This window comes from Lissotriton helveticus, chromosome 1_1 (assembly GCF_964261635.1).
Source record: "Lissotriton helveticus chromosome 1_1, aLisHel1.1, whole genome shotgun sequence".
NCBI classification, from domain to species: Eukaryota; Metazoa; Chordata; class Amphibia; order Caudata; family Salamandridae; genus Lissotriton; species Lissotriton helveticus.
The window spans coordinates 1,657,865,975-1,657,879,830 of record NC_136057.1 but is presented as its reverse complement, the minus strand read 5'-3'; the positions used below and the strand labels follow the sequence as shown (position 1 = coordinate 1,657,879,830).

The following is a 13,856-nucleotide window of genomic DNA, read 5'->3' as shown; positions in this document are numbered from 1 at the left end:
CTCATACTTTGGCTCATCATGGTACTATGCTTGGGACATTTCTTTGAGGGAAAATATGTTACAATGGACACAGCAAGTCAGAATATCAACTTGGTCCTGAAACCACACAAGTCTTCACACATCGAGAAAAGAGATCTTTCTTCAGTAAACTTCACAGCCAATCCTATACCCGGTGGGGTAGCATGGGACAAAACTGATTATGAAATCTATGGTCCGGTTGAGCTCCTGAAGTATCCTCATCAATTCCAGATTTCATTGAGTGACTTTGTAAAACCAAGCACATTCGCTGATGATTGGGACTTTGAAAGTATTAATGATATGATGTCAGATCTAGTGATGTCAGCTAAATTTACAGGACATGATTATTTACAAGGTTCATCTAATTATGACCAGATGTATTGTTATAACCACTATGGTAACCATTTTCTGCATAAATCTGCTCAACCTAGAAATGTTTTAAATTACAACCAATGGGAACATTGTGCTACTCCACCAAAAGGCAGTTCAAAAACATTTTATGATAGATTTTCATACTTCTCAGGGTTTAGCACAAGTGATGCAGAAACGTTTTATTTTAGACTGTTAAATAAGACAGGAATGAAAACCATGCCTACAAACACAAAATTGATCTATTCAGAGACATTTTTTGAAAAAATGAAAACATTTGGTTATGATTTTTGGAACACAAATATTGAAACTAAGACAATCTGGGGTACAAGAGATTGGCAAGTGCAAGGTTTAGAGTCATTATTTAGAGCCTGCATGATCCCAGAACAAATGATATTTTTGAATGACACAATTCAACAAACAACCTGTCTTGGCCTAGCCAAAATTAAAGACTTAAACAAACCGTCTATTCCAAAACCAACACCCGACAGTAATAGCACTACAGATGTTGAGATAGACGTATCACATATTTTAAACCAAAACAGAACACATCCTGATTGGAAGAAATGGTTGATCTGGCCCACAGACACAAATAACTGTCAAGATAGATTCCTGAACAAAAAACAGGGGTTCACATTGACCAGGCCAGACCCTAGATACTCCCAGAGACAACATCCAGGGATTGTAACTACTTACAGTGTAGGGAAACTCTGCCTTGAATGGCTACAAACATCCACACTGGTTGAAATTAAGCAACACTTGACTTTACTTAAAGAAGGTGCTGACTTGCATGATGTCATTATGGGACCACGCAAACAGCGTCAAAAACGTTTCATAGCGGCCTCTATATATGCAGCTTACAACGAAGCTTGGAAAGTAACTCAAATTGAAACAGCAGAGAAAATACGGGAAATTGACCGTGTTAATTTGGAAAAATCACTTTCTGTGGTGGACAATGGGTTAATGACTCTGTCTTCCAGAATATATTCACTGGACAGTATTGTATCATCTGCAATCGATATAATAGAACAAGACTTACTGATGTTACAACACGGTCAGTCCCAATTGCGTTCTATTGTACAGCTTGGCTGGACGTTACAATATCTGCGTTCAGGCTACGTGCCTTGGCGTTTAATCAACACAACGTCACTATTCAGTATCTTTAACCTTACTGATACACAAATCAGTTTGGCACAGAAGGGAGCAGAATATACAATTCTGAGCATTGAAAAACTTGAGAGATTACCATTGACAATGTCAGAGCGACCTGTCATTGAATGGATAGTACATAGGATAATAACTATTCCGATAACAACTTTCCAGTTTCGATACTGTCAAAAATATATACAGGCACGCCAGTATGAAAGGTTGGGTAAAGGATACATTAAGTCAACATGGAACTTACCTTATACACACACATGTTACAGTGATAAGGGACAGAGTGTATTTCTTAGTGGTAACGATTGTGAAAAATCACTAAGTGGTATACTTCTGTGTCAGGGCATAAGTTTACATGGGGCCTGCGAGGGGACTTCAAATAACCTTTCATGCCACCAGCTCGGCACACCTGCAGCACGAATAGAACCATTCTTTAGAAGACTTTCTAACGGGAGTTACATTCTAATTGTAGATCACAGATGTTGTGGCTTGCTGCCAGGAAAACCTTATCTAGTAAGCGTGACTTCCATGGTCATTTGCTGTGAACGAGTATTGTTTCCGAATGACACTCCAGACAGGGAGGGAAAAATTTGGCCCAGTTTGAATATCTCTTCTATTCGAATTGATACTTTAAGCAGAATGAAGACTGTGCTCCTACAGACGCCAACCCATTTGACGTCATCTAAAGAAACGTATGATCTCCAAGTTGCAAGGACAACGGGTGAGATACATGCCTTGTTATCAACAAATTGCCCCCTACACTTCGCAGAAATGCTAAACGAAATCTTAAATATTTCTGATACAAATGGTATCGCGAGTGTATTTAAGACCATTTTTTCGGGACTGTTAACCCCATTCAAAGCAGTCCTGAGTATTTTTCCAAATTTCGTCCATTCCATCTTTGGCGGACTTCCTCTCCTGTTGGGACTCGTAGCAGGCATCCTATTTTTGCTACTCTTGCTTCGTTATGGCAAGCCATGTCACAGACAAGACTCCAGCAACAATGGAAGAAACGATCCTAGCTATACGCTACCGGGACCGCATAACTAAAGTCCTTGGATTAGCCCGGCTAAGAGATCTGAATATGACCTGGTTTCTTTCGTTCAGACCCATATGGCAGAATTGTGTCTTACCTGTATTAAGATGCATGTTATGCGGCGAAGAATGCGTGTTGGACACCTATCTTACACTACAATCAGATGTACCATTGGATGCAGATACTTTGTTGGGTCCAGTAAAGGCTCATGCATTGTGCTGTCCCCAGCGGCTACCTATCCTGATGACGGCATTCGTGGAGACTTCACCACTATGATTGAAGGGTAGTGAAGTACAGGATGAGAACAGCATCAACCAGGTACGACCTTCTGTAAGCAGTACTGGTCTAAACATCACTGAAAGCGAACATGCGCATGACTGCATGGTAGCGACATTTTCCAACTTGGTCGAACTTTCACCAGAAGCAGTAGACTGTTTTTTCGAGAGTCTGTCTGAAATGATGTTTTCACCAGAACAGAGAGAATGACTTTAAACAAAGTTGCACACAGCGTTCCCTGAACTCTGAATTTGGCCTTCAGTTTTTGAAAACAAAGTGACTGTGAACTATTGTTTCTCTTCTCCCCTGAAAGGCGAAAAGTTTTTTCCAGATCCAAAATATTTACCTTTTTGGCACTTATCTTCTGCTTTAAGTAAAACTATTCTTAGAGAACAGAGCTTCTATTCTAAGGAACTGTAGAGACAATACATTACCTCAACCTCTAGCTTATATGCAAGTAATTGTATTTATATGTGATGAGATGGTCTCGCAATTTTTCTTCTGTATTAAGAGCCATTTCATGTGTAATTTCACAAATCATTTGTGCTGATATAAAATGTGCATCTCCTTTTTGAATGATTATACTGCTTGAATGCATACAGTACCTATACTCATTTCGTGTATTTCGCATACGCCATTTTTCAAATGCAAAAAATTTATTTTGGGGTGGTTCGGTATACACATGCATTGTTAGTTATGTTTACTATTGCTTAGGTTAGTAAATATGTACATAAAATCGTGGAGTGGGTGAAGTGTGTTTATCTAGGTACCTATATTGATACTCCTATTTCTGTCCGGTTATTAATTCAGTAGTGTCCATACAACGGCACAGAAACCCGTTTTTAGATTAGGTCATAGCGCATGCTGTCACATTAAGCAAGCACTATTCCTCCAGCCCCCTAGAACGCACACCGAGTTCTCAAAACAAACCAACCCATCAGCAGACCTGGGAAATCCCCCGCAGCTATTGTTTTGATTTCGCTCGAGAACTCCTAAAAGGAATGTAAGAACGACCAGTCCTTATGACATTCTTACTGACGTCTTATGTCCATCTTTACGTCAAACTCGGCACGTTTCAGGTATAAATATACCAACGCTGCCCTAAGCAACGACACGGTGGTGATGAGCTTGGAGCAGCGCTACTTGCCGGAGAGCCCAGCAGATGCAGGAAGCCCTTCCCTTTTTGACGCGCTGAGAGAGACGCTGCCTTTTCTCCTGCCGAGAAATCCAGCCTCCGGCGTTTCCGGCTTACCTTCGCGGGTAACTGGGATATCGAGTCCTGAGAGAGAGATACCAGCCCTCCTGCCTTCTAAATCCCAGGTACTGAACTGACTAACCCCTTACAGAGAATTCTTGAGTCAGATTCTTGGCAAAACAAACTTAACTTAAACTGCTACTAACTTACTCCCTCCCACGTATTAGGCTTAGGTCAGGTACACCGGGGTAGGCGTAGTTAGAAGCACCAGTTGAGTACGATTAGTCAATGTGTATATGTATGTATATCTTTTATCCATTTTAAGTATCATATGGCTAAGAAACCATATCAATGCTTTTACAGTATTATTTTATAATCCTGCTTTTACTGTATGCACTCTACTTAACCTTAAGTATTGCAACTGTAGCGATTCATTTCTCTTGTATGAGAAAAAGAGACTGATCAATAAATAACATCTTTTATTGAACACGCCCATCTCTTCTTTCTCTACAAACTGGTGGAACTAAGTATGCACGTACTGACTGAGTAAAATAGTTGTCTTTTGTTTTCACACGACTCTGGAGATATACTCTTGATTAGGGAGAGCAAAGTTGTCATGTTCTATGGTTGTCAGAAACTAAATCCCTTCTTGTCTATCCAGGGAGGTTAAACTCCTCCTCGCCTATTCGAGAAAGTTTCTAGTGAACTCTGAGCTAGCTGGCACACAAAACTTTAAGTCTAATATCGTCAGTAGAAGACCTAGTTAACCTCTGACCTACGTCTATACTATTGAAGATATTATTCCAATGCGCAGAGCCTATTAGGAATATAGGAACTACACTACACTGGGTCCCCGAGCTGCAGACTCCCGATGGCCCCAAGGAGGTCAAGTACTGACGTAGCGGAGGCCTTCACAGCCTACTATGAGGGGCTATACCAATCGGTCTCTGGGAGGTCAGGTAATGACAGTATCGAACTACTCAGCAACATTCCATTGTCGGTACTCTCGACGGATGACATGGAGGCAGTTGACAGCGATCTGCCGAAAGAAGAAATAGTTGGGGCTATTGGGGACCTGCAGTCTGGGAAGGCAGCAGGCTCGATTAGGATCCCTGCAGATCTTTACAAATGTGTAGCAGAGAGCATAGCCCAACACATGCTAAATATGCTCCTTACTGCGAAGGCAGAAGGGCAGCTGCCAGAGAATCTGAGGCTTGCGACCATCGTAGTCATCCCAAAAAGGGAAGCCTCCGAGCTATGTAGTGAGTACAGGCCCATTTCTCTACTCAACTTTGAGGTCAAGGTACTGGCAAAGGTGCTAACCAACCACCTTTGCCCGGTGATGCATACAGTAATCCACCCTAATCAGTCAGGATTTATGCCAAACAGAAGCACCAGACTGAATCTTCGCCACCTGTATGGAGTAATGCACATGGTAACAAATCAACCGACCGAGGCTGCCATGCTCCTGTCACTAGACATGCAAATGGCGTTCGACAGTATTGAGTGGCCGTATCTCCTCGTGGTTCTCTCCAGAATGGGTTTTGGGCCGCAATTCTGGGCCTGGGTCTAACTCCTATATTGTGCCCCGCTGGCAACGGCCCATGTGAATGGGGCAATCTCTAGGCCATTCTTGCTGCACAGGGGCATGCAACAGGGATAACCACTCTCCCCTCTGCTCTTCATGCTGGCACTCGAACCACTGGCGGTGTAGGTACGGGGGACCTGCTTGTACAAAGCATTGACGTAGAGGTGGCTGGGAGGGGGAGTATCCCTCTACGCGAATGACATTCTGCTCTATGTCCATAAACTTTTCACAGACTTTTTTTTTTTATATTTCTTTTTATTGAAGAAAAACAAAGCAAGGCATTTACAGGATATAAGATTGCAGTGACTCAACAAGGGTAGAGCATCATATCATCCAACATTACAATAAACATTACATTGAAGGGGGAAGGGGGGAGGAGAAAGGAGCAGAAAAATCCTACAAAATTATCAATAATAGTAAGGGGTCAGGGGGAAAGCAAAACATCAGGGACCACAGGCTCAGGTGGAGCACATAGATCTCCTCTATATCGGTTCCAAGGGCCCCAAATCTTATGCCATTTCCAGGGGCGACCCCGAGCCAAGTACAGTTTTCTCTCTGAACATGCACCAATCCATGTTTTCTACCCATACATCAAGTGTAGGAGGCCTTTGGGACCCCCACAGTTGTGCAATGTTCATTTTAGCTATCATGGCCCCTAGAGTCACCCACTGAGTCTGTGCCACATTATGATCAGTGGGCTCCCAAACATTTAATAAGCAACGTCTGGGCTCCGGTAAGAGAGCCACGCCCGTGACCTCCTGCATCGTTTCATGTACCCTTCTCCAATAATCTTATACCTCCCGACATTCCCAGATGATATGGAGGAACGTCCCCAGTTGACCACAACCCCGACGACACAGACCCTCCTCAGAAAAGCCCATACGGACCAGACGGGGACCCGTGGCGTATATCCTATGTAATATTTTGAGCTGGACTAATCTCAATCGTGCTGGAATCGTCACCTCCTTTGGTGAGGAGACCGCCGATTGCCAGTTCTCATCATCAAGCTCAAGGCCGTCATGGGTCCATTATTCACGCAGCCACAATAGAAGGTCCGCCCTTTGATTAATCAGCTTCTTGTACACTAGGGAAATAGTACTGTTGGGCACATGGCCGTCCAAAATACGATCCTCTAAGGGGGTAGACTCCGGTATCACCTCCCCTTCCGGGAAGACAGACGTCAGCGCATGCCGAATCTGAACGTAACGAAAGTACTCCGTCTCTCCCAATTCAAACTCGGCCTGCAGGTCCACAAACGATTTCACCTGTCCCTTCACCCACAGGTCTCCCACTTTGGAAATGCCAATAAGATCCCATTTGTCAAACCCCTTAGTGTTCCACAGTTTGCCGAACTTATCAGAGCCAAAAAGCGGGGTAGCCAAAGTCAGACGGTCCTGCCACCCTAACGAATTAGTGGCGTCGCGCCAGATCCACACAGCCGTCTTGGTTGGCCCTGTCAAAGCTTTCATCACCGATCCAGAGTACAAAGCTCTATAATAATTGCCGCCAGGAAGTAACCACCTATCCATGGCAAAACCAGGGTTTAATTCAGGGCCGTACATACCATGATTGATAGCACTCAACTGTGAAGCCCAGTAATATCTCTTAATATCAGGAAGAGCAATGCCTCCGTCATACCACGGGAGTGTTAGTTTGGCCAGCGCAATACGCGGTCTTCCATCCCACAAAAGCTTACGCTGTAGCTCCTCCACAGAATGAAAGTAACTAGCTGGGACGATATCAAGTGTGTTTTGAAGGGCATATAGAAAACGAGGGAGTGACATCATTTTAAAAAGGGCTGCACACCCAAGCATTGACAATGGAAGTTTCCGCCAGCTCGCAACATCGTGCTTTAGCCGAGTCAAAGGAGGGAGAAGGTTCCTCTCGTATCGAACCACCGGATCCATCGAAATATAAATTCCGAGATATCGGAACCCATCTTGTGCTATCTGGATAGGACAGTTATGTGGTGGGGTCGGTATCTCGCCACTAAGGACATATAAATAGGATTTCGCCCAGTTAATGACCAAGCCGGAGTTTCTGCCAAAGGAGGTCAGAACATCACAGAGTACTATTAAGGATTTCCTGGGGGAGGTCAAATACAGCAAGATGTCGTCTGCATATAATGAGATATGGTCATCAAACTGCGGAGACCAGTTAATACCCTTCATCGAGGGCTCCCAGCGGATCAAAGCGGCCAGAGACTTGAGGGCCAACGCAAATAAGAGAGGTGACAGCGGGCAACCCTGGCGAGTACCCCGCCCGAGAGAAAATGGCTCCGAGACGCGACCATTGACTACAATCTGGGCGAGAGGGTCTGCGTAGAGAAGACGCACACAGCCAATGAAATTGGAACCGAAACCGAATTTAGCCAATACCGCCCACAAATACGGCCATTCAACAGTATCAAACGCCATCGTGGCATCTAATGCCGCCAAAATAGCCGGTTCACGCAATGTCGAGGCCTTCGCGAGCACTCCGTGTAAACGCCTACGGTTCAGCGCCGTATTCCTGTGTGGGATAAAGCCCGATTGATCTGGGTGAACCAGATCACAAATAACCTTTATCAGTCTATTAGCCAACAACTTAGCAAGAATCTTAGGTTCAGCATTTAACAATGAGATCGGCCGATACGAGGCACAGCTATTCCTAGGTTTTTCTTCCTTGTGAATCTCTACTATCGAAGCCAATCTCTGTTCACGAGGGAGGAGACCACGATCTCGGGACTCCAAAAACATATCTCTCAAATACGGAGCAATCCTATTCGGGCGAAGCTTATAGAGCTCAATCGGGAGACCATTGGGACCCATCGCCTTACCAGAATGCAGAGAACGCATTGCCAACGCCACCTCATCTGCAGTGATCTTAGCATCCATAAGGTCCCTATCCGCCACAGACAGGCACGGGAGCACATTATCTCGTAACAACAAACATGAGTCCTCCTCCGGTCTATCTGACACGGAAGAGTACACAGATCTAAAATGTGGGAGTAGGCGGCTATCAAACCTTGTTATATAGTAAGACATGTGACAAGTCGCTCCTGACCACACACAGACGGTAGTGCGTGCATGGAAGAAAGTTACGGAAACATTAGGGTAGGGCACTAGGTTAACGTTGTAGACTCCACTCTGGGACTGCGATATGCTGAGTGAGGTTTGGTATCTGAAAGGTTTCCAAAAGTAGGGGCTCATCGGGATAGAACATTTGAAAGATGTCTGGCGCGACGGAACAAGGATCGACTTTGGGAACTTACAGACGAAATATCAGATGGGGGGAACTTCAGATGCGCCCTCAGATGCCATGTGTCGGAAGGGGGAACTACTTCTAGAATACTCCACTCTAGAATACAGACCCCTAGTTGTTCCAATGATCAATAAAGCTGTCTCCCAAATATACCAAAAAATTATGAATAACTCCCCGACTAAATGGGCCCCTTAAGGATGGCATGGGCATTAGACGTAGAGCTTCTCAAGGATGATGATTGGGCGGAAGCCATACAGAACCCCAGGGAAATTGCTATAAGGGTGTGGTTCAGACTGATCCATCTTCGATCCAACACAGATCATATGCCCCTAGGACATTGCAGCATTGTATGGGTGCGCTAGAGGGTGCACTAGAGGGTGTGGCGAGATGGGCACCTTCTTCCACATTCTATGGCCCTGTCCCAAAATTCAACAGCATTGGGGAGGAATTGCCTGAGAGATGACAACAATAGTGGGCCTACAGGTCCTGGTTGATGCATAATGGCATATACTGGGAGTGATGGGAGAGATAGTCTGGTCGAAATATGCCTAAATATGGCTTAGACTGGCAGACGGAGTGACAAAGAGGAATATTGCGTGAGCATGGGGAGCGGGTCAGGCTTCAAAAATTGGGGACTGGAAAAAAGACCTAGACTGATGCTAAAGGGTGGAGAAGACCATCTATCAGTGTAGAGGTTGCCCTCACAAATTGGAAACAATCTGGGACGCTTGGATACAATATAGGAGTTAACTCAGAGAAGGACAACTTTGAAGGCGATGAGAGGTAGGTTGTATTGTTGAGATTTAGAAGGTTGAACTAGATAGCCCTATGTAATGACTGTATATTGCATTGTAAATGGTCGCAGAATGAGCTCTTTAAACCTCTACTTGTCATGTTTCATTCTATTTATGTATTGTACTGCACAGTGTCTGAAGCATTTGTTTACTAAAAAGGAAGTTAAAAAAAAAAATAATATTGTTAATACTAAACTCTAAATGGTGTAAGTAAAACATTCTAACTGCTAGAATAGAAAAAGAACACTACAGAACAAAGAATGTGTATCTTTCATTGGTGGATCTAAACCTCATTTCGAGACATAGACTCCGTAGGGGAGAAAAGAATACTACTCATGGCAAATAAACTATGAGAAAACAGCAAGCCATAGAGTTATAACGTCCATCCAGGAGAAAGTCTGCATATACAAATACAGTATCAACTATACATGGTATATTAAACAACAATTTATGAGACAAGGAGAGAATCATATCCATCATAGGTAACAATTGCAGTAAAACAGTAATACAATTATATTAAACATAGCATGTACATATGTATGTAGCTGGAAGAAGCTGCAGTGGAATGTTTATCATCAATTACTTTATCAAAGGACGTGAATGACTTTAGAGGTTATCTCAATTTGTCTATGAAATTTTCCTGTGTGAGTATCTCTACACAGCGGACCAATTTATTACTGTCCGCCTCTTTCTTAAAGGGACAGACGTGTAATCTACCAGTATGATGGATTTGTGGATCATTCTGTAATTGAAGTTGACTGTTCATAGTAGTTTCATTCAGTGGTGGTGGTGTTAAATCCATGAGTTGGTCATCTAAACTGTCCAGGAAGCATACCAGATCCTCAGGCTCTGTGTAATCCCCTTGATGTCCCATCCATTGTGATCCACATTGTGGTAGGTTCTAAAAGACTATGGGCCAGATGTAGGTAAATCATATTTACCGACTCTTAAATACCGAATTTTACCGATTCGGTATTTAAGAGTCGGTAAATATGAAGTACCGAGATGTAGGTAAATCCAGATGTGGATTTACCGATTCTTTAAAAGTCGGTATTTACCGATTCGGTAAATACCGACCGGTAATGCTCCATTCATTCCTATTGGCTTTGAAGCCCATAGGAATGAATGGGGCATTACCGGTCGGCATTTACCGATCGGTAAATACCGATTTTTGGCAAGGGTGCAGGGGGTGTCACTTTGACACCCTCTAGCACCCCCAAAAAAGGTTCGGGGGCCATATGGCAGGCATACCTGCCCTAAGGGCAGGTCTGCCTGTCATATGGCACAGGTGTGCATGCACACATGTGCATGCACACCTGAATCGGTATTTCACCATCAAATTGAATTTGATGGTAAAATACCGATTTCTTAGGCCTTGTGGGACTCATAAGAGTCCCACCTACATATCAATTTTACAGATTCTGTAAATATACCGGTCGGTAAATTTACCGACCGGTATATTTACAGATTCGGTAAAATTACCGATCGGTAAATTTACCGAACGGTAAATTTACCGATTCTGCCCCCTACATCTCAAATTCCTTTTACCGGTCGGTAACGGCCGAATTCGGCCGTTACCGACCGGTAAAACCCTACCTACATCTGGCCCTATATTTGATATCCCATTTATGAAGTCTTGACCTAAGTTGCAGGAACGCTTTTCATTTGGCATTGATTTCAGTGGGGAAGTCTGCAGCAATTAATACTTGATGGCCTTCTAAGTCGTAAGAGTCATGTTTATGAGCAGCTGATAGTATTTGGAAATCCTATTCATGACATAGGAGGTATGCAATAATCGGTCTAGGTCTAGATTCAAGGGTTGAGGTGGACGTTCTTGACCGAATCCTGTAAGCTCTCTGCAACTCAAGGGGATGCTCAAAAGATATGTTCAGTGGCCATGGTATTAATATTAGTAGCAAGCTCTTCACTTCATTATTCACTTCCATTTTTTCAGGAATTCAAGAAAAACAAGCTTTATTTCTTCGGGCCCTATCATCCCAATCTATTACTTCTTGTTATATATGGCAGATATCCATGCCACTTCAGTTATAGGTGGTATTTGGACAGGTGTTCCCTCTCTGCAATAGGGAGTGTGTAAACAGGTGCCCTAGTTCCTTACATCTAGTGGCAGGCAATCTCACTCCTTTTCTTTCTTCTTTTGGGGATAGGCGTGAGCTTTCAACATTTGGGGTGAAGGTGTCCATCATCGAGCCAGATTTCTTCAGGACAAATATTCTGAATCCAGAGAACCTTCGCAGAAGCCTAGAGCACGTTTGGAATGCTGTTCCAGTGGAGGTGAAGCAAAGCTACGGGCTGTCGTACTTTGAATCCTGTAAGTGCTTTTTAATCTGAAGTGGGACGTTGATGGGAAAGAAGCTTCTCATAGTCTTTTTACCGGTGTCCTGAACTTTATTTAGCAGATGAAAGTCAACAAGGTAGGGAAGTAAAGTGGCTACATTTTCTATGGGATGACAATTCCTAAAATCTGAATGGAGACCATTAAGTGATAGACTTCCAAACTGGGGCACAGTTTCAGCTACAAAGAGAGTCTAAACAATTGGGATAAACTAAGGTAAAAAGTATCAGGGAGTGATTGAGAGCCATATTCCTAGAACCTTGCCACAGTAAATAAAACATTTTTTTTTCAGTTAAACAAATTCACATTAGAAATATTAGAAAATATATGCTTATATAACAAATTATCAAATCTGGCCAAATAAGTCAAAAGTTTCCAATATTGCTTATATCTCTGAAAGATCTATGGGAAAAACACTCATCATTGAGCATGATCCCCCCCCACCCAAAGATTTCTTAATCTTTTGGTGCACACTGGCTCATCGATGTGAGCCATCTTCTTCTTTATTCTATGTACTCGTTATCAGATGTTAGAATTGGTTTAACATATTCTTTTTAATCTCCACAGACTGTAAATACATGCATAAAATGACGCAGTTGACAACACCCAAGCTGCATCTGGTCACGGACAGTATGGAACATGCCCTGACGGCAGTACATCCGCGGACCCGTTACTCTGCTGGCTGGTATGCTAAGTTGTACTACCTTCCATTGTCCTACATGCCAACATCGTGGGCTGACCCACTGCTTACCTTCTTACCAAAGAAGGACTAAATCATGCCCAATCAAGGACAATGTTGGTTTTCTGAAGAAAAATCCATGAAGATACCAACGTATGTCACTGTAGCCTCTGATGTTTCTGCAATAGGTCTGCACTTGTTTGATAGAAGAAATAATAGATTTTAATACATGCCCTGTAAAACTAAATTTTCAAAGTAACTGGTATATGCATGCTCACCTGAAATTTCCTGTTTATATATTGTAACACACTTTTGTCTCTCTTCTTTCGTTTCCACTGTACCTTCAGTGGCTTGGCAACGAGCCATGATGTCGGAGATGTATGTCTATCATGAGCACTGATTTATGCAATGTATCTTGTACTTAAGAAAATGCAAATAAAAACGAGCTAAAAAACAATAACAATACAGCCATAAAAATACATCTTAAACGTAGAAGGACAAGGAGATTTGGACAGTCCAGTATACAGTCTACTAAGTGATTTCAACAATTACAATGGGGAACACCATTACGATATAGAAATTCTACGTCACATATTAAGGGTCTAGAATGTCACTGGTCAGTAGGCGCATCTGCTCTTAGAAGCAAGTGCCTTCACTGACCTGAAGGTGGCATGCTGCATCATCAGGCCTGCTCCTCGTTGGGCTGGCGCTGCGATGCCCAACAGGCCCCACGACGTAACACCTTGCTGGAGATCTTTTTGATTCGCCTGAGGAGCACTGTGGATATTAGTTATGTTAGATATTTTTGCATAGCGCTTGGCTGCCCCAACAACAGGGCGTCCCAGCGCTGGTGGACGGAAGGCTAGGGAAGGTGAAGCTAGACAGATGAAAAGACGGCCAGGTATAATCAGTTCCTGAATGCATAAGGGACATGTGCGAAAACAGTTAGTATATCCACGTGTATGAGTAGGCAGATTTGGAATGGAACTGGGTTAAAACTCACCAATCACAGGGCTTCCGACAACACATAATCCTCTGTCTGCCCCTACTCCCCCTCTTTCGATGCTCTTGAACAGCCAGCCTGAATGCCTCAGGAATCCTGCTTGTTTGAGTCCCCTGCGGGAAGTAAGAAAAACTAAAAAGG

General features: G+C 43.4%; 1 protein-coding gene across 2 annotated transcripts in view; it reads left to right on the top strand.

Moving 5' to 3' along the window:
• Positions 1–13,153, top strand: part of LOC144773866 (retinol dehydrogenase 7-like) — a 46,276-nt gene extending 33,123 nt beyond the window's left edge. For both annotated transcript variants that reach the window (XM_078658953.1, XM_078658955.1), the window contains exons 3-4: positions 11,846–12,009; positions 12,601–13,153. In XM_078658953.1, coding sequence (XP_078515079.1) covers positions 11,846–12,009; positions 12,601–12,806 — 370 coding nt within the window. In that variant the 3' untranslated portion in view covers positions 12,807–13,153. The remainder of the gene's footprint in view (positions 1–11,845; positions 12,010–12,600) is intronic.
• Positions 13,154–13,856: the final 703 nt, after the last annotated feature.